The following is a 23,147-nucleotide window of genomic DNA, read 5'->3' as shown; positions in this document are numbered from 1 at the left end:
GAAAGGGAGGGAGGTTTTGTTTTGTTTTTTCAGAACTTTATTTGAAATTGTAAAGTGAACAGTCAGTCATTCCAGTTCAGTTTGTACAGTAGACATACAGGGCAAATAATAGTAACGAAAAATACAACGAAAATGAAAATAGGAAGGGTAAATAAATAAAGAAGAAAAAAAAGGGATGTGGCAGACTTAATAATAGCTTTGTGCTTGAAAATTGTATCTGTGACAGCTCATTTGTTGAAAATTTCTGGATGAATTTCAATTAATGATAAACCTTTTTTATGTGAAGTTCATTTAAGAGAGTTTAAGTAATATTCAGTTTCAATTAAAAACAAATTAAATTATGGGGATGAGTTTTGAAATTTACATTTATGTATGTGGAATTTCCCTAGTAAGATATAAAGATTGACAATGGTTAAAAGACGAGTGATAAGCAGGAACATGAGAATGTTTATATCAAAGTCTATATTCTGTGTTTGACTGCTCTTATGTCACATGTTGGAGGTTTAGACTTAAAATATCTCTACATTTGAAATCCTTACAAGCTAAATAAGACTTTCCTACACAGGCTTTAAGATGATCTATATTAAAATCTGAGTCTTATTACGGCATTTTTATTAAACCCTATCATCTAATTGTTATATTACATAACAGTTTCTCACATTAGAATTCATATTCCTTTGTTTTAAAGTAATACATGAATCTTGAGAGAATTGCACAAAAAATGTTACTGAAACTTGTAGGAGCCTAAATATTTATTCATTTATTTATTTATTTATTTATTACCATTTGTGGGCAGCAAAAACTGTTCGGCTTAGTGCTGATCTGATGAATTTAAGTCCAGTTTTCTCTTTGAGTTCTGATTTGTTCAATATCAGCTACAGAAGGTAACACCTGAAAATACATTTGCTAAATGTTGCACAGCGGCAGCTGAAAACAACACTTTGAGAGCAGTGAACGAAAAGAGCAAAGCTGCAGGTCAAAAAACGAAACAATGAGCTTTTCTCAGCTTTTCTCCTTTGATGTATTCCAGAGTTTCCTGTAGAAATTTGTCTTAACAAATGATAGATGATTGATTCATACTTATTTTATTTCGTTTTTACTCATATGAGGATGCTTTTAGCGTTAAGTGGGTCTGCGCAGTCCGTGCCACAGTGTGACCGGCTCCTGTGCCGTGTTGACCATGTCTATCCAGTGCTGCAGCTGAGGACCCCTGGAGTACATGAAGGGACCCAACACCAGCACTCCCAGAGGGATCGGAGGCTCTGAGAGGAAAAGAAACAGAACCAGTGAGAAATGTTATCTTCTGAAGATGCTGTTTTTACTTATTTTTTTATAATAATAAATTCCAAAAAGAAAACATTTTTAAAAAGGGAAAAGAGAAGGCTTTTTCTGTTACACATAAACTTTGACTAAGAACCTTTGTTTCCAATAGACAGTTCGTAAAAATCCATAAAGCATTAAAGAAAAATTAACAGTAATGCCAAACCTTGGACTCTCCAGACTGATAACATTTTATTAAATGTGATTATACCTCTACTAATAAATAACTCAAAAAACTCAATAAATATATATAATATAACTATAAAGAAGAAACATGCTTTTTTCGGTACACTTGGAGCTTTTCTAACATTTTACTTCTTTAAAAGAAGCCCTAAAACACTCGACATTCTTTAAATGTCAAGTAGGTGAGGTCTTATTGTTATTGCTCCAAAGTGTGACAAACGAATGTCAGAAGCTAAAATTTTAAAATGACAAAGATGCGTGTTTGATGAAAAGCTTTTAATGCCTGTCTTATGAAACACTGTCACATTGATCATTTCCATTAATCTCCAAGCAAAGTTTAGATCTGAAGTTCAGCCCGTCCAACAGTCACCTGAGCGGACGCTGCTCGGCTGCTGCAGCTCAAACCTCACGCAGGCCTCGTCCAGGTGCTGAGGTCGCAGTTTAAAGGTCGTCTTGAAGTTGAAGTAGGGGTCATTTTCACCTTTCACCACACAGCTGCGCTTCATCTTCACCACCTGAGTGTGCTTCTGTAAGATCACCTGGACACACACACCTTGGAAACAAACGCACGGTTGCTGTATTATCGGACATTCCTTTGGTCATAACCAGATTTATCTCATACTGTCTTTCTTTTGTAGATAAACAGTGGATTTGTGTAGTCCACACGAAAAAAAAGAACACAAAGCTCCATCCACAACCATAAATCACCTCGTACCTGCGTCTGTGAGCAGCTGTATGCCTCGAGCTCTCAAAACCACCACTGAAAGGCGCTGCAGGGACGTACTGTAGCTGAGAGATATCTGCACATCCCCCAGCTCTGAACACTGACAAGCACAGCAATCATGAACTTTTAGCTTTGCACTCATGTGCAGTACGTTGTGTGTGTGTTTGTGTGTTTGTGTGTGTAAGTGATTGTATGGTGTGTACCTGTGGGTCTTCCTCAGTCTCAAGGTCTCTCCAGAGCACCCTGCCAGCCTGACCGAACTCCCCCTCCAGAGGAAACAGCACCCTGCCCACCACATGGCGTTTACCATCCTGCTCCACACTCAGCACACACACACTCAGGGTGCTGCGAAGCACACGCAATGCTGACACCTGTGGAGCCGAAGCACTCATTCCTCAACATCAAAAAGCAGATTTCATTTATCCACAATATTCAGCTATGATCTCAGAGTCAGTCTTTCTCTGTGTACTAAATGAACTCTGATAAATTGTTGTTATTAGTATTTAATCACTGCAGAATGGGAACAATACTGTTGCCGATACAGAAATTGGACCTTCACCCATGATTCTGAAGTCAAGTGCGAAATTCCAAGGACTGCTTTCAGTTTTGTTGCTCCTAGCTCCCAACGCTCCCTTTAAACTTTCAGAGAATGATATCCTTCAAACATTTTACCATCATTATACTAAAAATTAGAAAAATCTCTGTGCCCATCTGACCCTCCATCTCTTCTTCCCATCTGTCAGTGGGTGTATTACTCAGGACCTGGGCAAGATAATGATACCCATGAAGGCTAGAGGAGTCAGGAATCAATCTTATGTCCTTGGTAGACAACCTGCACTATCACAGCTGCAGCTGTTTGGATGAGTGTCTGTTTTACACAGCTGCCTTTTTAACAGACACAATCTTGAGTGTATGATCACAGCTGTCCTATTTTCAGAAAGTAACTTTTTGACTGGCTGATTTTGACCTGTAAAAAACATAGACCACACTGCTCCTACTGGTACTTAATTTATGTTCCTCTTTCATTGTAATATGTGTTGAAGTGCACTAACTCACATGTGAAAAGGTCTATCTTGAACATGACACTAACAATTTAGTTAAAGCAACAGATTTTCTGCTCTGTTTTTGGGCTCTACCGGCTCCAGAGGAAAAATTTTTCACTTTTGCAAAGTGTTCCACTGCTGGTGGAACCAGAGTAGGAAATTTTCAGGATTATAATGCTAAAGACGCTAGCAAGTGAAAATTTTCTGTAAGTTCATTAGTTTCAGTGTCCCCTTTTAGATCTCCAGTCAAAACATTATAAAAATATAAATGATATCAGCTTTAAATAAAAGTTACGCAAATCATTTTTGTCTTCTCTTTTGTCTCTAAAGTTCTCATTTCTAGATGTGAACTTCTGGAAACTTTTCTGCCCTCACCTGGAAAATGAAGCAGTCGGTGAACTCGGGGTCTGGACCCGTGCCCCGGGCCTTGGCTTGACGGGGCCGCCTGTCATCAGGGAGAAGTCTGAGCTCCACCATCGTGACGTTGCCATGGAAACATGGAGGGAGGTTGCTGAGGCGGAGCAAGAAGACCATGAGCTGTTCGCTGCTGTGTCGATACTCCACGGAGAAGCAGAGGCGGGAAGCCATGCCGGGAGGGGGGCCACCACCTCGTTTAGAGGAGGTACAGAGTAGAGACCAGCCAAAACCGTCCCCACTGGGTACCAGCCTGAAGGAAACAGCAAAATATCACATTTCTTCTTAAATTTAATAAAAGCTATGTGATACTTTGGTGTGATTGTTAGACCCAGGAGCAGCCCTGTTGGTTTGAAAGAGTGTAGGTGAGCTGGTCCACCCCAAAGCGCCACATCTGTCCAGACTGAAATGTCTTAACAACAATAATATCTTCTTCAGGTGATCGTAGGTGAATGCTCCTATTATCCTCTTATTTTTCCACAAGCATACAACCAGCACCCACAAAGTGGCTCTAAATGTCTTGATATGCTGTCATATAAAAAGAAGCAATGACCTACTCCTCACTGAGAGCGACCCACGATGAGCCAGTACGTCCCGCTGGGGCTCCATCTTCATATCCTCCTCCTCTTTCTTGTCCTGCTCGTTATTTTTCTGATCTCCATGGTTTTGTGTGATGAAGCGAGGAGGCAGAGTGAACGCGATCTCACGGGGCCTTCCACACATAGAGACAAATAATATTAAATGAGTGTTGAGTGGTGCTGCAACTGCCTTTAGCAAATAGCTGTCAGTGCTCAGAGATGTCAGTAAAATTCAGACTAAATTCTTCACAAACTGAAAATAATAGACGATGTGCCTTATGTCAAAATGTTCTCACACAAAAAATCTTGGAAAAAAAAGTTTATCTTTTTTATTATCATTTTTATGCTTTAAAGGGGAATTTGGGCTGTTAAACAACAAGATCTAACAAATAAAGACCTAAACATTTACTAGCCAATAGAAGATACGCTGGCTTTATGTCCTGAAATACATTTTCAATCCTTAGTCTATAAAATCTATTTAAATCTATTTAAAACTCAATCTTGTGTTTCCCTTCATAAGAAATATAATAATAAAATTAAATTGAAAAAAGTATGTGTAGTTCCATTGCTTCCCATGCTCCTGGCATCCTTTTCTCAGTACTCATGGGCCCAATCACAACCCAAATTGTTATAGTTTTGTCACTGAGTTTTAGTGTTAGTGTGCTGGCAAACACCTGCTGAGGAACTCAAATCTGCCTTAGTGGTTCCTGCTACAGGAGGTATCTCCAGGACCACACAGATTCACAAGGACAAACCAATATGAGCCATAGTGTAATACTGTGAACCACCTGCACTCACTGATGAGTACTGTGTGATAAAGCGGAAAGCCTCTGAGTCTTATTAATATGTAATACTTTTTGAATCAATAAATTAATGCACCAAGTTAATGTATGTAGATATTTTATGTAAAATGCTCACTAACGTGGCCCAGGAGCCCTGAGACACCAGGATCACTGGAGCGGAGCATGCCGGGACTGAAGGCACTGCAGAGAGCAGCTCTTCGTACTGCCTCTGCTCTTTTTTCCTCCTCCTTAGGTAGCACGCTATCAGAATCAGCAGCAGCAACAGCAACAGGACACCCACAGACAGACCAACAGCAAGCTGTAACATGTGATCTGAACAAAACACAAAGAGGCGGAACGACAGGGTGTAATACAGGTGTTTCACAGGCAGTAGGTTTAATCTAGATTCCTGCTCACCAGCCATGAAGAGGTCAGCTCCAACACGTGAATAACTTTTCTTGTCTTTCCTTGTCAGCTTTGACTCAGACAGACTCACCAGGAATGAAGCTACTGCTTAGCATTCATTGTTAATGTGAGAGGTTACCGTTTGTGACTCTGCGGAGCTGTGAGGGTGCGACACATCTGGCTGGTTCCCATGCTGTTATATGCATGGCCGGATTAATCTCCTGAGGACCCACCGGGCAAAAATTTACCGTTGGGCTCCAGTGGAGCCTCAAATTAATTCTAAGTTAAATTAATTCACCAAACACCCAGAAACTAACTTGAGCTTTAGAGCGGAATTTATTTGTTAATTGTTTGCTTTGCATAAATTAAAAGATGAAACATTTAATAAATGGTTTTGTCTCATTTTTTCCTTGCAGAGAGGCATTTTTTGTTGGGTTTGATGGTGCTGTCTGGTTTTAAGGATTTATTTTTGTTCTTGTTCATTGTCAGAAATGACAATGAATGCATGGATACAATGCATTTGTCAGGTTTTCTGTGTTAACTAGTTGACATTAACACAATTTTATAAAACAGCTGTGAAATAAGTGTTAAAGCTAGTTTTTGATGTGGAGTCCTACTGTAAGAAACGTTTCCTAATCATTTATAATATACACCAGTACTGGAAACTTACAATAAATTTTAGATCCATAAAATTACACTGAAAAATTAGAGCATGGAGCGAAAACTGGGTCTTTTGTGATCCAGCTTAAAGACCGAGGACATCTTACTGGCAAATACTGGCATTCATTAACTTCCTTAGTGAGCCATTGCTTCAGTTTTACACATGAAGGTCAGTTTGCCAACCATGACGAGCACCCAGTCATGCAAAACTGCAGATCTGGAAGAGTGTCCTCAAAATCCATCAAGAAAAAAACCCTGTTAATGTCATCAAGCTGTTAACTGTGTTATGGTAAATTATTCTTTGAATAAGTCAGGATATTTTGGTCTCAGCTGCATTTTTCTCTTGTTTGTGTCTCTCTTACTTAAGTGCTGAAGTGACTCTGCTGCATCACATCTTAAAACAAGAGTATGTCTTCTGTTCTTTTGATCCTTTATTAGACTTTGAATCTGAGGGACCTTGTTTTATTCAAAGAATTATCCAACCTAGTGTCACTGGGGGCTCTGTAGTACTTCATAACTAATATAAGAATAGGGACAGTAAGGTCCATGAGATTTTGGATAAAGGCAGGATTTTTGTGGTTTCTCTGTACACCTCTACAGTTGAGTTTAAATCAAACAATCAGTATGTGACTCCCAGGCGCCCTTAAGTATTCTCAAGGGGATAAAAAGCTGGTCCAATGTTCCAGCACCAGGACAAAAACCGCATTGTTCCTCCTGAATCTGAGTTTCAACTGGTGAACCAGGGATTCATTTCGGAGTGACTGTAGCTCAGGAGGTAGAGCAGACCATCTACTAACCAAAAGGCTGGTGGTTGGTGAGTCTGCATGCCAAATACCCTTGGGCTAGATACCGATTATCATTCAAAGTATGAATGTGTGTGAATGTCAGATAGAAAGCACTTGTGCATTTATGCAGAAAAAGCACTTCATACTCAAAGTATAAAGTGCTTTGAGTGCTCAAGCAAAGCAGACAAGTGCTATATAAGAACCAGTTCATTTACCAATTACTATTCAACTCTTCTCCAGCACCCTGCCTCAGACTTTGCCGGGGGGGCAGACATCTTAAAGATGGGAACCACCACCCCAGTCTTGGATAACCTTATCTACCTTATCTACCCCAGGGGCTCTGCCACTGAGCAGTTGTTTAACTGCATCAGTAACCTCACCCCAACAAGCCCAACAAGAAGCAGATGGTCACTCTCTTTCCCAGATTCTGGTTCCATTACAGAAGGCAAGGCAGTGGGATTAAGGAGTTCCTTAGTGTTCCTTTAACTGCCTGATTACATTCTCAGGTTTAAATCGGCAGCATCCCACCCCACTATATACAGTTTGATTAGAACATTGCTTTACCCTGAAATGAAGATCTTGTGGAAGGGACCTCTGCATTGCCCTAAAATGTGGTATCAACATTCATGGTATCAGGTAGGTGACTCTGATTGATTTTAATGACAACACCCGACTTTACCTTTGTAACCATTAGGAGCTCAAAGTTTCTACGCATTCTGTAAAATATCTCTCTCGACTGGTTGACTTTCCCACATATTTAATTTAAACATCTATATGATATCCTTTGCTCATACAATAGTCTGCACACACATACAATGGTGGCCATGACAGCTGGCCTGACCTTAACTCAGAATCGAAATAAGCCACTTGCTTACCCACTGATCACTTACACACATGCATTCATCCACATGCTCAGACTGCTCAGAGATTGGATGGCAGCTAATAAGATGACCGTTAATCCTCTGGGCTAAAGGTAGTGGCCCCCTCTGTTTCCCCCGCACATGAACATACCAAAGAACTCAAATTCACAAAAGAAAATCATCACATTTACACCGATGCCAGCTTCAAATGAAGTCCAGCTAAGACAGAGAAGAAGGTTAAGCTTGAGCAAATTGACAGCAGACAGACACAGCGTGTGAAGCTGTGGGTTATTTTAATGCTAGAGACAGCAAAGGTGATCTTATTAAGAAGTGAGGGAGGAAGAGAGAGGAAGGAATGAGGGGAGGAAGGAGAGACACCATTTAGGGCTACCTGCTCTGTGGCATGGCAGAGGGTAAAACAGGACATAACGTGTGAAGTTAAAGGTAGGACTTTACTATTTGCTTTTTTCTGTCTTATGTAATACTGTTTTGTTTATGTGAATAACCATTATGGGTAACTAAGAGTTTATGTTGTGCAGATTAGGTAGTCTGGGTACCATCGGGTCAGTTGTGGTCAAAATGCTACTAGGTCAGTTTGGGACAGAGCTGGACAGAGCCAGCTAGGTAGTGAAATAAGAATGCAGGCTTTTTTTTGCCACTAAATCAGAAATAGTAGCATTATACTTATGAATCATGAATGAATAGAAGAAAAAAAGAGGAAAAGCGTGAACAAATCAAAGATTTAAAAAAGGTTGATTGTAATTTATTCTAAACTCCACCATCCACTGTAGTTATCATTCTTTGTCTCTTTTGGGTCTTTGTCAAATAAGTCCCAAACAGGCTTTGTAGTTCTGTCTCAAACAATTTACCTTTTGTCTCGTTGACCAAATAATCTGGATTGTGTAATCTTATTTGGCTAATCTGGAGTGCCTGCGGATGTGTGGGGGTGTGCATATACGTGCACTCACTGCAAGCATCAGCCTTCTCATCCAAGTCTTCGCATGCATTTCCTAAACTGTTGAATTTAGTTTTAGTAAGGTGGTCAGATGTGATGTTTTCAATAATGAACTGTATCATGTGACATTATGACAGTCTGCAGCTTCCCTCGACTCTGTGGAGCTGTACAAGTATCAAACTTGGTACCTGTAAGGGGGCAAAGCACATAAAACTAGAGTTACACCCACTGCCTACTTTTTTTGAGTGGTTAGTTAGGGAACAATTTCTCTACCTCTCTACTAGAATCAAAATAAGCCACATATCTTAACCTACGTATCCATGAATTTAAACTGTAATTTGAGTATGACACCATAAATAATACACATTGTTCCAAACAACCTTAGTCTGCTATGCCTGCAAATAGCTTTTTGACTGATGACCAATGACTTTTACTAACTGAATGTTTAAATCATCATAAAAGTGTACTGACATCACTGCACAGAGTAAAGCTTGTTAATTATTGTTGAAAATTCTGACATTTAACACTGAAATGTTTGATTAAGAAACATCCGCAAAACTAGTTCAATTCAATTCAATTCAACCTAATTTATATAGCGCCAAATCACAACAACAGTCGCCTCAAGGTGCTTTATATTATAAGGTAGACCCTACAATAATACATACAGAGAAAAAACCCAACAATCATATGACCCCCTGTGAGCAAGCACTTTGGCGACAGTGGGAAGGAAAAACTCCCTTTTAACAGGAAGAAACCTCCGGCAGAACCAGGCTCAGGGAGGGGCGGCTATCTGCTGCGACCATTTGGGGTGAGAGAAGGAAGACAGTAGTTTCAACTATTTATTAGAAAAATAATCAAAATATAGTAACGTGACTTTGATTGGGTAATCAACAGGGTATTTAGTCATGTGTAAACTATTACCTTGCAAAACTAACCTTCCCAACAATGGTGATGATACTGTACGTCAGTATTATGTCATAGACGTGTTGCTGCTTCCCTCTTAGTGGCCAATACTTTTGCATCAGTGAAAAACAGTGAATTAATGTTAAAAGGTGTGTCTTCCCACACAGGTCAGTGCCGTTACCATGGCGAGGGCTGGGCGCCCTGCATCTGAGAGCTACCAGCCAGCTTGCTTTTCTGTCAGTCAGTCGCTCTCTTACTCCAGTGGAGCTCCAAAGGGGGAGGATGAAGATGATCAGGCACCAATTTTCTCCCTGTCTAAGAGCTCAATGGATGTTTTAATGGCTGCAGGTCCGCCACACAAGCGTGATCCAGCGTGGACCAGACTGGACCTGAGGCGCAGCTCAAGCACCAACACCCACTCTGAGCAGAACTCCGTGACGCTGCAGCCGCTGCACGCTCACATGTGGCAACACGTCAACACCACCAACAGCCACCAGTTAGCATCTACAACCAATAATGTTGACATCAATAGCTCTCCTGCTCTCAGCGAGCATTGGGTTTCCAACATGCAGCGATGGAGCGGGTGTAGCAGTAGCGCACATAGCCGCAGCAGCACTCCGGACACAGTTGTGTCACGCCCCTCCAGTCTCATCCATGAAGCCGCTTGTTCTGCAGCACCAGATTCTCCGATGTCCAAGCTGACCTCTCCAGAAACTACACCCTCACCGTTCATCTCCCCGCTCAACACGCCTACTTTACCACCTGTACAGACTTCTTTGTCACCACTTCCACTGAACTCACTGCAGCAGGAAGATTTACTAGAACCTTCACCTACATTCTCATCCCCACAGATTGACAACTCTTCAAGCTTTCAGTCCCACTCTCCTGATACACTCCGGCTCACCAGCACAGAAGATGAAGGCTTCTTGGAGAATAATTTCCTTTCATTTCAGTTCCCTTCCCCAATCCTGTCGTCTGTGAGTTTAGATGAAGCAGGAGTGTCTTCAAATCCTGAATGCCTTGTTGATGACGTGATAGAACCGCTGTCCAGCCCTACAGGAATACTGGAGGGTGAAGAAGCAAGAAGCCCTGTGCAAATGCTTAGCTACCTGACACCTGATTCTCCAGAGCAGCAGTCAAAAACAGGACCATCTGTCTGCTATCTTGAGCTGCCGTGGCAGCCAGAGCAAATCTGTACAGCAGGTCGAGGTTGGGGGTCACCACTTGTCTCTTCCCTGAGTGACTCACGGTTGGGTGACACCTGCAGGTGCTGCTTAAATGCCAGAGAGGGCACTGAAAGGGCCATGAAGGTAGAGCTGTTCAGGCAAGAAGCTCCAATGGTGTCACGGCCAGAAATGGCAGATGCAGCTGTGCAGACGGTCTCTCCTATTGGCTCATGGTGGGACCTCAAGAGGAACATTTCCACATCCAACATGGGGTCCCATTCTATCTTGGGCTCGCCACCTGGATCCAGACTGAACCTGAAGTCTTCAGCAGGGTCTAACTCCAATCTAGTATCAGCATCTTCCAGTATGTTCCCAGTTAGCAGTGCAGAGGAGGAGGAAAAACAAGTAGAAGACCCTGCATTGGAAGTTACCTCTGCTTCTTCACACGATCTGGAGAGCAGGAGGCCGTGTCTGAAGATTCAGGCAGAGGATAGGGATGAGCTAGGTGGAAGGAGGAGCAGTATGAAGCAGGTGCAATGGGATGAGGATGGTATGACATGGGATGTTCATGGGGCATCTGTCGACCCTGAAGAGTTGAACACAGCCATACTAAAACATCTGGAAAGCAAGAACAGCCCAGAACCACCAAGACATTCCTCAAAGAAGAAGAAAGCACCTAAACCTCCTCAAAACCTTGATATCACTGTGTCCCCTAAGAGTGAAGGAACAGCAGATGCAGATCAGGGTAGGGAAGAAGAGCAGGAAGGAGGGGGAAATAAGATAGAAGTAGAAGAAGCTTCACTCAGAAAGAGCACAGCAGAAGATGACAAAGCAAAAGAAGATGAGCAGGAGATTTGTGGAGAGGAAGGCAGCCACCATTCTAAGTCCCCCTCATCTGGGAATGGACACAGCCGGAAGAAGAGTGTGTTAAGGTCACTGAGGAGGCCAAGATGGTGTGGAGCCTCCACAAAGGCAGATGACTAATATAGCAGGCTAAATTAAATCTGTAATAACAATTTAAATCCTCAGATTGCACAATATTCATAACCTTGGATTGAAGCTGAAAGAGTTTCAAAGTTCTGTTCAGCTCTATTCTAGACTTTCTGTCAGCATGTTTTCTGTTATTAGGTACATCTTTCAACAGGTGCAACATTAGTAATGTTTTTCTCTCTCACTGGTATTCACTGTTTAGTTGAAGATAGATGTAACTCTGCTAAACTTTTCATGAAAGTCAACAGTCATCACTTAAACTTGTTCCTGTAGATGCACAATAAATTATTGGTGTCCATTGCTGAAATTCTTTGGTTTGTGAGTCATTTCTACAAATGAGCAACACAATGGACATAAGGATAAGAAGTGAAGGGTAAGAGTTTTCTCTGTGCAAAGACATGTTTGTTGGGTTCATTCGTCGTTCTAAATTGAATCTAGGTATTTTCTATGTGTCTTTAGCTATTTTTGCATTCACACCCTCAGACATCTGGGAGACCCAAGTTGGGATATTTTCCACTGTCTTCTTGCGACATACTCATACTAATGGAAAAACTCTGTTTAGGTCAGGGAGTTTTCTTGATGTAGCCTTTAGCAAGGCAGTACACACGATGTCCACTGGTTGGCAGTGAATGCATTGTTATTCTCACCACTACAATCTGACATTACTTTGACTTTGTACAAGGGAATTGGCACGCTACCATAAGACCAGTTAATGTCTGATCCACTTGGTCATTTGTATTTTCAAATGCACCACCTTGGGTAAAGTCAAAAGTACATGTGTGAAAACAGCCTGTGTTCGCCCTTTGAAGGTTTCGTAACTTGTCCAGGGCTCTAGCCTCACTGAGCCCTAGTGTAATAACCAGATCAGAAAAGGGATTGATGGATGGATTGATGTTAGAGTCCTATACACATTGGAGTTGGGGGCCAGTCGAACTATTACCCAACTCTTTTTGCTTAGTTTGGTTATGTACTGGGCAGGACTAGTGGTGGTTACCAACCACTCCGCACATTATGACTTTAATAAACACAACCAAGAAATATACACAGTAGCTAAGTTAGCTCTCTGCACAAATATGTGTTTTATGTTATTAAGCACGAAGCCCTTAAAAATTTACTTTTGTACGTTTGTGTTAAAACTATGAATGCACGAATGTGTTTGTAAATGGGTTTTATTATCTAAAAAGTGCTACCTGGAGTAAAGGTCTGAGTCCTTCAAAACTTATTACAAAAATCTTCAACAACAACAACAACAAAATAATAAAATGAAAATGTTTCAGAAATACACATTTTATAATTTTCTCTTGCTAAAATGTGTAATTGTTTGGCTACTTTGTTGTTTGAACTTTTGAAGCAACACGTCACCTCACTCAACTCATTCACTGCAGGGGGAAAAACACACACACAAAGTTCAACTGTATGTAAACTTGGTGAACCACAGTTGTGAGTTTTTGGCCATTCAGGCATTGCCATTCAGATGAGCAGGCACATTCTCTCTCATTCACCAAGGGTAAAAAGGCTCAGCTCACTAGTGGCTTCTACTGCAGTTATTGTTGTCATATTTTCACAGATCTGGATTTGTGTGTATAAGGAGCAGGAGGGTCACTTGTATTTTTATGAAAATCGATAAGCCAATAAGTTATAAATAATTTACAAAATAGACTGTCAAAATAATTTAATTTAGCTGACATAAACACATGAACATGTTGTTGTTACTATTTGGGTGAAGTGACTGTTGTAGAATCAATAAGGATTCTTTAAAGCTGCTATATTTTGTGCTATTTAAACATTTCTAAAATGTAATAAAGATGTAAAGTATTCAAACACTTTTGGTTTGTAACGTCCTTCACCAAAATACCCACGAGGTGAGTGACAATTCAAAAATAAACCTAGCAGCTCTGTGAGGCTGGAAGTGTCATTTGGCACACAAGTGCAAATAACAGTCAAGGTCCATTCACAAATGAATAGGAAAGCAACCCTCTCAGCCACCAGAGAAGACCCCAACATAAAGGCACTGAATCAAAGTCGAAGCTGTGCATTGAGTCAAGCTTGACTATATAGGAGCTCAAACTCCTTTCCCACCAGAAAGGTGACGTCCCCCCCTTCACCCCAAAACTGTGATGGCAGATGGCTGCAACTCTCTGACTTGGTTCTGATGGAGGTTTCTTCCTGTAAAAAGAGAGGTTTCAAAACTATTAAAATTATAGATGATGCTGTCATTAGTTCAACAGATATTTAAATATAAAGCAGTGGAATTTTGACCTGATAGTGGACGTCATGGTCGGGAAGTTGACATAGGAATCATCCTCTGTGAAAAATTCATGTTCACACAAAATATTATTGCCAGTCTAGCCAAAAGCTATGGTTTATTTTTTTTTATTTCTGTAAATAGTGAGGTGACTAAAAAAAGATTACATGAATGAGACTACATGTGTTCATCAGCTTTGGACGAATAAATAGCATTATAATGTGCAGATCTGCATCAAAAGATCAGACTAATATGTTCTGTTTTACAGTATAAAGAACCTTTGGGTGACTGTTGTTGTGAATTGGTGCTATATAAATATAACTGAAATGAATTTAATCTTACTGAAAATTTGTGTGTGTAAGAAAACTTGAACATCAACAAAATGCGTGTTCCATTAACAATTATCGGAAAATGTCAAATCTCTTCACAACACCATAACATCATGGCATCATGTCTGATGATGCTGACAGCGTGAGATCTGTTATGTGTTGTATTGACCAGAGTAAAGGTTTGTTTGCGAATATGAGTTGTTCATACACTGGGTGCTGTATTCTGATGAATCCACCCCAGTTTTTATTTTCCCACTACCAGTTTTGAGGGACACCACTTATCATACAAGCTCAAGGTAAAAACATGTTTTCTTCTGGGTCATGTTTACAAAGTGAGAACTACACTGGTTATTTGGAATACCAGCTGCTCTAAATAGTGCACATGCAGAGATAAAGGTCATTTTCAGGTCACTATGTCACTGCTTTAAGTCACATGACATGATGTGATGTTTGTTTGCATACAGTACTACATTGTCTTTGTCTTGCATGCAAATTAGTGTCATGTGAGCAAACTATATGTGTGTGAAAGTGCTGATGGGACTCCCCAAAATACCCTGTTTTTCATTTACAGTAGAAGCTCCAAAGCTAGAGGAGAACTATCCAGCGCTCGGCCTTTGTTGTGACACAGCTCATTGTCCATGGAGGTGTGTTGTTTTTGCGTGTGTGTGTGTACCTGTTTATGTACACCTGCATGTGCTTGGTATAAAAAGCGTGGGATGCGTCCCGGCCGGTGATTCTCTGGAAGACGATGGCTGTACCAGGACCTCCTCTGCTTCTGCTGCTGTCTCTGTTGCTGCCGCTGCTGTTGAGCAAGGCATCCCTGCCTGCAGCTGCATACACACTCACTTCTGAACGACAGCCACAGCATAAAATCCTTCACCTGGGTGAGGACTTGAAAACACTTCTAAATATATGAGGAAAAAAATGTTTGATGCTTATATTTTCTGCCTTTTTCTTTTTAGACTGGCCTAAGGATTGTGGTATGGCCCACTTCAAGCCCAACATGGCTGAAAGGATTGTGTCTGGGAATGAGGCCAGGCCTCACTCTTGGCCCTGGCAGGTTTCTTTGCAGGTAAACCTCTTTGACATGGCTCAGTATTCAAAGAATCTGGAGGTCTTACATTGACCAAAAAAGGTCATATCAGTTCTAGACTGTAGCTAATCATTATTTTCATTATCATTTTAAGTGATGTTATTGTACATCTAACTTATCCGTATTTTTAAGTTGAATTCAATTGTGGTTTAGGGATGGGAACTTTAGGAGCTTCTGAAGGGGCTATTTGAGAATTACTGGTTTATTCAGAAGTGACCATGAAAAGCCTTTAAAGCACACAGTCTTCACTTTTATTGTCATCTCGAGTAATATTAATCCGCCAAATTGGCTGAAAATTTTAAAGTCATAGATGACCTGAACATTTAGCCAATTACCCAGCACATCCCTTCCACCCAGAACGACATACATTTTTAGACTCTAATTTACACTCAGCTTTTGGACCCCACACAAAGAGGAAAAATCACAAACAAATTTACTTGATCAGCAGATGCAGTTTTGTTTCTGATTCGCACCCCAACCATGCGAGACAGATGGTCGCCCACTCGGAATTTGGAGACTCTCCTCTTTACTGTAGCCAATTGCTGCTCACAAGGGAAACTGATGAGTTCCTCTATGTAATATGCAATTTATTTGCTCTGGAACTTCTTTGCAGAACGTATTATTTAAAATTTACATTTAGATTTATTATTGATGAGAGAAACATGTATGACTAGGCTCATTTTTTTAAAATAAGAAAAGCTGGCTAATTTCAGTATCTGAGCGGTAAGAAGCCACATTTTTTGAGCTGGTTGTTTCTCACAGGTTCGGCCTAGAGGAAGTAAACAGTTCATTCATGTCTGTGGAGGAACTCTCATCCACAAGAACTGGGTCCTTACTGCTGCTCACTGCTTCCAAAAGTAAGAAAACATTTATTACACTTATAATTTCACGCTTATACCAATTCAACAACTACACAAAAACTACACGTTTTTCTCATTCAGGGGTAAGGCTGAGGATGCTGGGAGCTGGAGGATTGTCCTGGGGAAGCACCAGCTGAAGCGTTCAGAGACAGCAGAGAGGATTATCCCGGTGAAGAGGATCTACCGGCACGAGAACTTCCGCTATCCCGCTCACAGCGAGCTGGACTACGACATCGCCCTTGTTAAGTCTGCCACAGATATCCTCCCCTCAAACTTCATCCGCTACGCCTGCCTGCCGCGCAAGCAGACCAGCCTCAAACCGGGACACTACTGCTGGGTGACCGGCTGGGGAGACACCCGGGGTGAGTAGTGCAGAAAGGTACTGAGATGCTGTGCAATGATACAACTTTGAGCTTAAATCTTAAAAGCAACTTAATGCCTTTCTTAGGAAAATTGCTAGGGTCTAGGGTTATTGGTAGAGGGTTAGTGGTAGAGGAACAGCAACACCTTTTTAAAGAACGATCATGTTTGGTATAATAGACTAAATATTTTTAGCCTTCTATCTCAGATTCCACAACAGATCGCTGGTGCTTTAAGGGATGTCAGAAGTATTCATCCACCAAAAAAATGTCCAATGATATAATGTAAACACAGCTAAAAAGTCAAGAAGAGCAGAAAGACGTTAAGAGATATAATTGCTTAAATCATGTCATTTTTCAGGTGGGAAGGAGAACGTATCTCTGGCAGAAGCCCTGAATCAAGCCCGTCTACCAATCATTGATTTCAAGACCTGCCGGCAGAAGAAATTCTGGGGAGACCGCGTCCGAGACTCCATGATCTGCGCCGGGTTCAGAGACACTGAGGATCCACCAGCTGCATGCCAGGTAGGACTACACTTTTAACTATCCTGAAGTCAAATTTCATCCACCAGATTCAATTCTCACCTCGTCTTCCAACACCTTCCTCCATCCTCCTTCCTCAGGGTGACTCTGGCGGTCCTTTGCTGTGCCAGCTGGACCGGGACCGCTGGGAGGTGCACGGCGTGGTGAGTTTCGGCCCCATCGGTTGCACTGTGGAGAACAAACCCAGCGTCTTCACCCGCACCGTCGCCTACATCCCCTGGATCGAGGCAACGCGCATCAGGGACTTCTTCCTGCACTGAGCGCTCGCAGCAAACATAAGCTCTGCCATTAAATGTCCGACGTCTACAGACAGTCTCACAGCCAGTTCCTTCCACTCCATGATGTTAATACATGTTCTGAATGTGTTGTCATCTTCTTACAGTATATACTTATACTCTGGTGAAGCACTGCATAGTACACACTGCTCACCACCTTTTACATCCAATCTCATTTATGCAATAAAATTGGTTAAAAGCAAAATCTCTGAACACCTCCTTAGTTTTGTTTTCTTTATTTTATTTTAATCTATAATACAGTGGGTTTGATGGACACATATTAACAGCATGCACTTCAAGGTACAGTTTACAGTGATTTCTTCTTCCACAGTGGACCAGAAACCAATATGTTTCAATAAATAGAAGAGTAAACTAACCCCAAGGCTTCCCTCTGACTGCAGGTCTGAGCTGTTTTTCTATTACAGAAGAGTCTTTCAGTCCAACATGAATCAGAACATGAATGTGTTGTTATCCAAGGGCTAAACAACACGACAGATGTTGGAGGTTATCTTACAAATTGACTCACTGAACCCAAATATCATGGGTATTTAAAATCTAGCGTAATAACATGTGTTCCATTAACAATCATCGCAAAAAGTATATTTTTATACCGCATCCTCACAGAGTGCTCTCATTACTGATCAGATCAGTGACAGGAACACCTCAGAGAATCAACATAAATGAAAGGAGAACTGTCACTGGACGGTCTACGTCTGGATTTCCTTTTAATTCAGTCCAAAACCTTTCCAAGACACATCTCATAGTTCCCAGAATGCTCCTGGAAAACAGCTATGATGGGAAACCAGTGAACTGCGACCAATTCGCACCATGAAAAACCCCCAAAAAACTAAACAAAAATGGAAAAAAAGAAAAAAAAAGAAAAAGCATTTGACCAGAGTCTAATGCCTTTTAGCGCTGTGGTTAAAGGCTGCGTCCTCAAAATATTTGGCCCTAATGTTGAAGCAGCTGTGTGGGGGAGTTTAGTACAGCCTCGATGAAGGAGAGCCGGTGAGATGGTCCCAGTTGTTGTAGAGAGCGTAGGCACCAGACAAGGCTAAACCAACCAGACCTCCACGAGCTACGCCCTTTAATCCACCTGAGAAAACAAACAGAGTGAGTCATACAGCTTAACATGCATCACAATAATCATTTTAATTACAGTAAACAATAATTGCTTCAGCTTAGCCAAAGTACCAGGTGGGCAAAGATAAACCTAATACTTCAAACAGCATGGAGTAAATTAATAACACAAAGTTTAGGTGCTTTCCAAAGATAATCTCAGTGCCTGCGCATTCACTGTACTGCCCTTTGTAAGTCACGACATGCCCACACAACATTTATACAGCATAAGATGAATAAGTCAGTGCAGTATTAATGATTACGACATATGGTTCAAAATTTAGCCTTGATTTAATATAAAAGAATCCCTGCTAATAGCTTTTCGAATAAGAGAATATGAACACTGTATGTGTCACATTTAACTCATTCTTTTGAACAAACTATCATTTTAATAGGATTTTAAAAGTCTGCTAACTGACAACTTAAAACAGCCACTGGCCCTTTTATTTAGTACACCTGCTCACCTGCTTGTTAACGCAACTGTCTAATCTGCCAGCTGAATGGCAACAGTCACCAGATCTCAATCCAACAGACCACCTAAGTGGTGAGTCATCATGGAAGCGCAGCTGACAAATGCACAGCAACTTTGTGATGCTATCATGTCAGTGTGGACCAAAATCTCCAGCACGTTGCTGAATCGATGCCATGAACAATTAAGGCAACAATTAAGGCAGCTTGCCAGTACAGACTTGGGGTCCAAGTCTGTACTGGCAAGGCTTAACTAAAAAACTGAGCATTTCCATACATGTTTGTGTTTACTTTGTTTATGTTGTCACCCATTTTGTAAACAAGAACCAAAGAAATTTTCAGTCTTTATCAAACTGCAGAGCAAAATAAATGACAAATAACTGATGAACACCAACATTGGTAAATGCCATTTTGCTTGCTGACAGCCTGATATTTGCTAAAACTAATGTTTGGATCATTTATTGGTAAAAACTAATATTTAAAAGGTTAAAAACACACAGAGGTACATTAATATACATTAATGCCAGATATAAAGTAGAAGCAGAAAAAAGGAAAAGACACCAACCGCCAGATTTAAAGAGCATCCCCGTTAATGTCCCAGCAGCCACTGTGTTGATGTCGTCTTCTGCTCCTCTGGCTTTCTCTATCACAACACCAAAAGCACTATACAGCAAGGCTGCAGTGACATAAAGAAAAACAAAATAATTAAATTATGATTATATACTGAATTAGAAAACTAAAAATCCTGTAAATACATCCATCCATTTAAATCAGTAACACTAAGATCTTCCAACCATGGGATTCATAGATATTCTTGTTACAGTAACACCTCTACATCATTTTTTTAAGTAACAATAAAGCTTTACCAATAGAGCCCAGAGTGTTGGCCCATGAAGCGCCCTGCCTTGTCACCATGTTGAGAATCCTGGGGAGGGAAGATAAACATTTGAACAACGTGCAACCCAAATCCAAGCGTAAAACCATTCGATAAACTGAATTCTGTAACCAAACTTACTGTACGTTACGTGGTTTGGACCATGCCATGTCTCTGGTCTCCTTCAAACCCATTCTAAGGCCATTTAATGCCCCAAATGTCGCCCCTGCATTTCAAACAAGGATGCAGAAAAGGTCAACAAAGGGTCAGTCAAAGGATTATTTCACACTATTCCACCTGCATCATGCTTTGGTTTTAATAAATAACATTGACAGATTTATATGCCATTAACTGTGTGTGTGTTCTTGTTGCATTTGTGTTTCTATACCCACACTTTATGTCTGTCTCTTGTGTTTTTGGTTTTTGTTTTTTTTAAACATAGCTGAACATAAGGTTTGGAAGATGACCAAAACTGTCACCCTTATGACAGGAAATTGGTTAGCACGTTCAGGAGCAACCTAGGAACCACCAAGGCTCAAGCCTACCATGAACTGGAAACCAAAACACCAGCCTCACTGTCCATAAGTCAAATTCAATGTAAAAGCCAGTTTTACATTACCATGGGCTGAGAAAGTGCCAACCATGAAAGATCCCCTGCTCCAAAAACCTTCAAGCTCGACTTAAATTTGCAGTTACCCATATGAACATATCCGTGAATGGAACATGAATATGTTCCAAAGTTACAGACTCTGCTTAAAAGCCAGGTCCATGCGGGAAACAACAAATAAACTATCATTTCTGCCAAGAAGTGTCATCAAATGTCCAGCCACAGTTATGCCAGAAGCTTATTGACGGAAACCAAAAGCATCTGATCAAGGTGGAACTTGCTAACCAAATAATAGTTGGTATATTATATTTGAGCCTCTATGTGTAATTTAGACTCTGTCAAAAATAAATTCAATCTTGTTTTTCATTAAAGATGTATGCAGTGCAATCATTCCACCTTTATGTAATCTTCTGACCACAGCTGTCGCTCTCAACAGGAAAAAATGTAGATGAATTGGACAGACAAAACAAGGACATCAACATACTTCTACTTAGTCTGTACTATACAGTACTTTAATTTGCACATGCTTCCAAGTCATATTCAGCACTAAACCCGTTTTGTCAGTGTACCAGTTTCTTACCAGTCATGCAGGAGCCTCCGATGGTAAAGAAAGCCAATTCAAATCTTCCTCTTGTCTTATTGGCCCCTGTAGGTAAGATGAATTCATCTGTGTCCTAAAACACAAGATTCAAATACTCATGCCTGGAAAAAAAAAAAATCCAAAACATTCTCACTCACAGCAAAGAAAAGGAGACAGACTCAGCTTTACCTGAACCAGATAACGTGGGTCCACGTTGAGATAAGGGGACAAAGGGCTCATTCCAGTCACTGTAATGTAAACGATCAATTATCCACTGAGTTGATTTTTCAGATACTGAATGACAGTACAGCAACACCTAAGTAATGTAATAGTAACTAGCATCACAGTTAGATTGCATGACACTTACGTGGGACACCTGCAAGCTCTGTGTTGGAGTATTGAGGTGCACCCCCTCCAAAAAGACTCCCCAGGCCTGCTTTAACTCCCCCCGATCCTTGTGAGTTGTTATCCATGCTTGGATAAATGTTCCGAGAGTCAAACAGGAGGCTGAAGGGGAGTTGCTACAGTAGCCGACTGGCTAACGTTAGCAAGATATGTCGAAACCCTCAAGCTATTAGACAAACGTATATCAGACGAGCTCCTGAATTCACTACTGCCAGAAGGAAACGTCAACACAGGTCGTATTTGTTGGTCTTGCTGGATTTTTAGAGCGAAAATTACGTCTTTTTGCTTCGATATTACCAATCTCGCGTTATCGTCATGCCTCTGACCTCCAGCAGCACGCTCCGCCGTAAAGCGATGACCGGTGCTGCACTGTCGTTACGTCAACAAAACCCACAGTAACTTGTGAAAAATGAGAGAAAACATCGGCTCAGACTTGTTTTTAACACCAAAAGTTCGTACTATTGCTTATCTATTAGTGATAAGTCGACTAAAAAATCTTTCTGATATCGTTAATAAAACCACGGTTTTACGACAGTTCAACGGATCTGGGATCTGTTGACTTAACTAAAGGGCAAACTTGAGGACCAGGCAGAGCGTAAAAAAACTGACTGCAGGGTAACTGTGGACACGAGATCCATTTAACCCTTTATAGGGTATGGAAATTCAGAATTTCAACCCTATAGAGATCATATAATATAATAATATATGTAATATTCTGATGAATCAGAATATTACATGTACCAGTGACAGGCTTTATGATACTTTGTGAAACTACTGTAAGGTAGTAGTATCCAATAAGACAATGTGGTTATTATGCTATATATTTACACACAAACCTGCATATCACCAGTCACAGCCACCTGCTTCATGGTACTTGGTGAAGCTGTTGTAATCTCAAGTAAGATAATTTGGCAAATTATTTATACATTTCTTCAAAGATTTAAGTTAATGTAAGTTCATTCACACAGTTTTGTATAAACCCAAATATGTTATGTTATTCTCTTGCATAGTACTGAATGGGTAAGCTTCCATACAAGAGCCAAGTAGACCACTGCAAAAAGAAAAAAGAAAAAAAAGATCTACCAAAAACAAAATGATAAAATATTGACTTGATTTGTAATGAAATCAAAATCAAAATAAATCACAAATATTGAATTACTATATCGTTTTTAGCAGTAATAAGACTAACAGGGAAAATAAACACCAATGTATGCAATTTAAGTATAATAAAAACTGCTAAAAGGTAAAAAAACAAAACAAAACAAAAACAAAAACAAAGCAAAAAAACCCATAAAATTACTCATATTTAATTATTATAGCCTGAAAATGTCTGTAATACGAAATAAGTACGGTTCACAGATCCATCCAGTGTATGTCAAAAAATGTTCTTACCATTACTTGCACTAGTTTCAGGTGAACAGGGCCTGTGATCAAATATGGTGCTACCTTTTTTATGCCACAAAAAATAGAACAACTTACCGCTGTTAGTTTCAATGTTATGACCGCGGGTGTGAGAGTAGGTAGGGGTAGAAAAACCCAATTTCCTGAAAGAACGCAGAGGTGTGAAATGCCCCAGGTCACTGTTGATTGATTGCATGCAATAATGTCATTATCTGTCACAT

General features: G+C 40.6%; 4 protein-coding genes across 6 annotated transcripts; 2 read left to right on the top strand and 2 right to left on the bottom strand.

The window, feature by feature from the left end:
- Window positions 1–19: 19 nt before the first annotated feature.
- Window positions 20–5,814, bottom strand: syt15 (synaptotagmin XV). The gene is given in 9 exon segments (XM_005458205.2): window positions 20–1,262; window positions 1,874–2,056; window positions 2,219–2,327; window positions 2,431–2,598; window positions 3,646–3,872; window positions 3,875–3,937; window positions 4,242–4,396; window positions 5,185–5,377; window positions 5,462–5,814. Coding segments are annotated over 9 exon segments (1,245 nt in total). The 5' UTR covers window positions 5,469–5,814; the 3' UTR covers window positions 20–1,122.
- On the top strand, window positions 5,403–12,075 carry LOC102082481 (flocculation protein FLO11). 3 transcript variants are annotated; one of them, XM_005458207.1, is made up of 2 exons: window positions 5,403–5,474; window positions 9,780–12,075. In XM_005458207.1, exon 2 carries the CDS (start codon window positions 9,795–9,797, stop codon window positions 11,760–11,762), a length of 1,968 nt encoding a protein of 655 aa, XP_005458264.1. In that variant the 5' UTR covers window positions 5,403–5,474; window positions 9,780–9,794; the 3' UTR covers window positions 11,763–12,075. The 3 variants fall into 3 exon arrangements, with proteins under 3 accessions (XP_005458264.1, XP_013131904.1, XP_005458263.1); XM_013276450.2 differs by having other exon boundaries at window positions 5,457–5,488; XM_005458206.3 differs by lacking the exon at window positions 5,403–5,474 and adding an exon at window positions 7,919–8,198.
- A 2,902-nt stretch (window positions 12,076–14,977) lies between these two features.
- zgc:112285 (elastase-1) lies at window positions 14,978–18,535 on the top strand. Its single transcript, XM_003453420.5, has 6 exons — window positions 14,978–15,226; window positions 15,305–15,414; window positions 16,198–16,292; window positions 16,377–16,657; window positions 17,016–17,179; window positions 17,278–18,535. The coding sequence occupies exons 1-6, from the start codon at window positions 15,091–15,093 to the stop codon at window positions 17,455–17,457; spliced, it is 966 nt and encodes a 321-aa protein (XP_003453468.1). The 5' UTR covers window positions 14,978–15,090; the 3' UTR covers window positions 17,458–18,535.
- timm23a (translocase of inner mitochondrial membrane 23 homolog a (yeast)) lies at window positions 17,716–21,977 on the bottom strand. The gene is made up of 7 exons (XM_003453396.5): window positions 21,488–21,977; window positions 21,310–21,368; window positions 21,121–21,214; window positions 20,075–20,159; window positions 19,926–19,984; window positions 19,625–19,735; window positions 17,716–18,568 (listed from the first exon to the last, which is right to left on the bottom strand). Exons 1-7 carry the CDS (start codon window positions 21,591–21,593, stop codon window positions 18,453–18,455), a joined length of 630 nt encoding a protein of 209 aa, XP_003453444.1. The 5' UTR covers window positions 21,594–21,977; the 3' UTR covers window positions 17,716–18,452.
- Between the last annotated feature and the right edge of the window lie 1,170 nt (window positions 21,978–23,147).

The sequence above is a fragment of the Oreochromis niloticus genome, linkage group LG8 (assembly GCF_001858045.2).
Source record: "Oreochromis niloticus isolate F11D_XX linkage group LG8, O_niloticus_UMD_NMBU, whole genome shotgun sequence".
NCBI lineage: Eukaryota > Metazoa > Chordata > Actinopteri > Cichliformes > Cichlidae > Oreochromis > Oreochromis niloticus.
The sequence above is the reverse complement of the archived record's forward strand: the minus strand, read 5'-3'. Positions and strand labels throughout refer to the sequence as shown.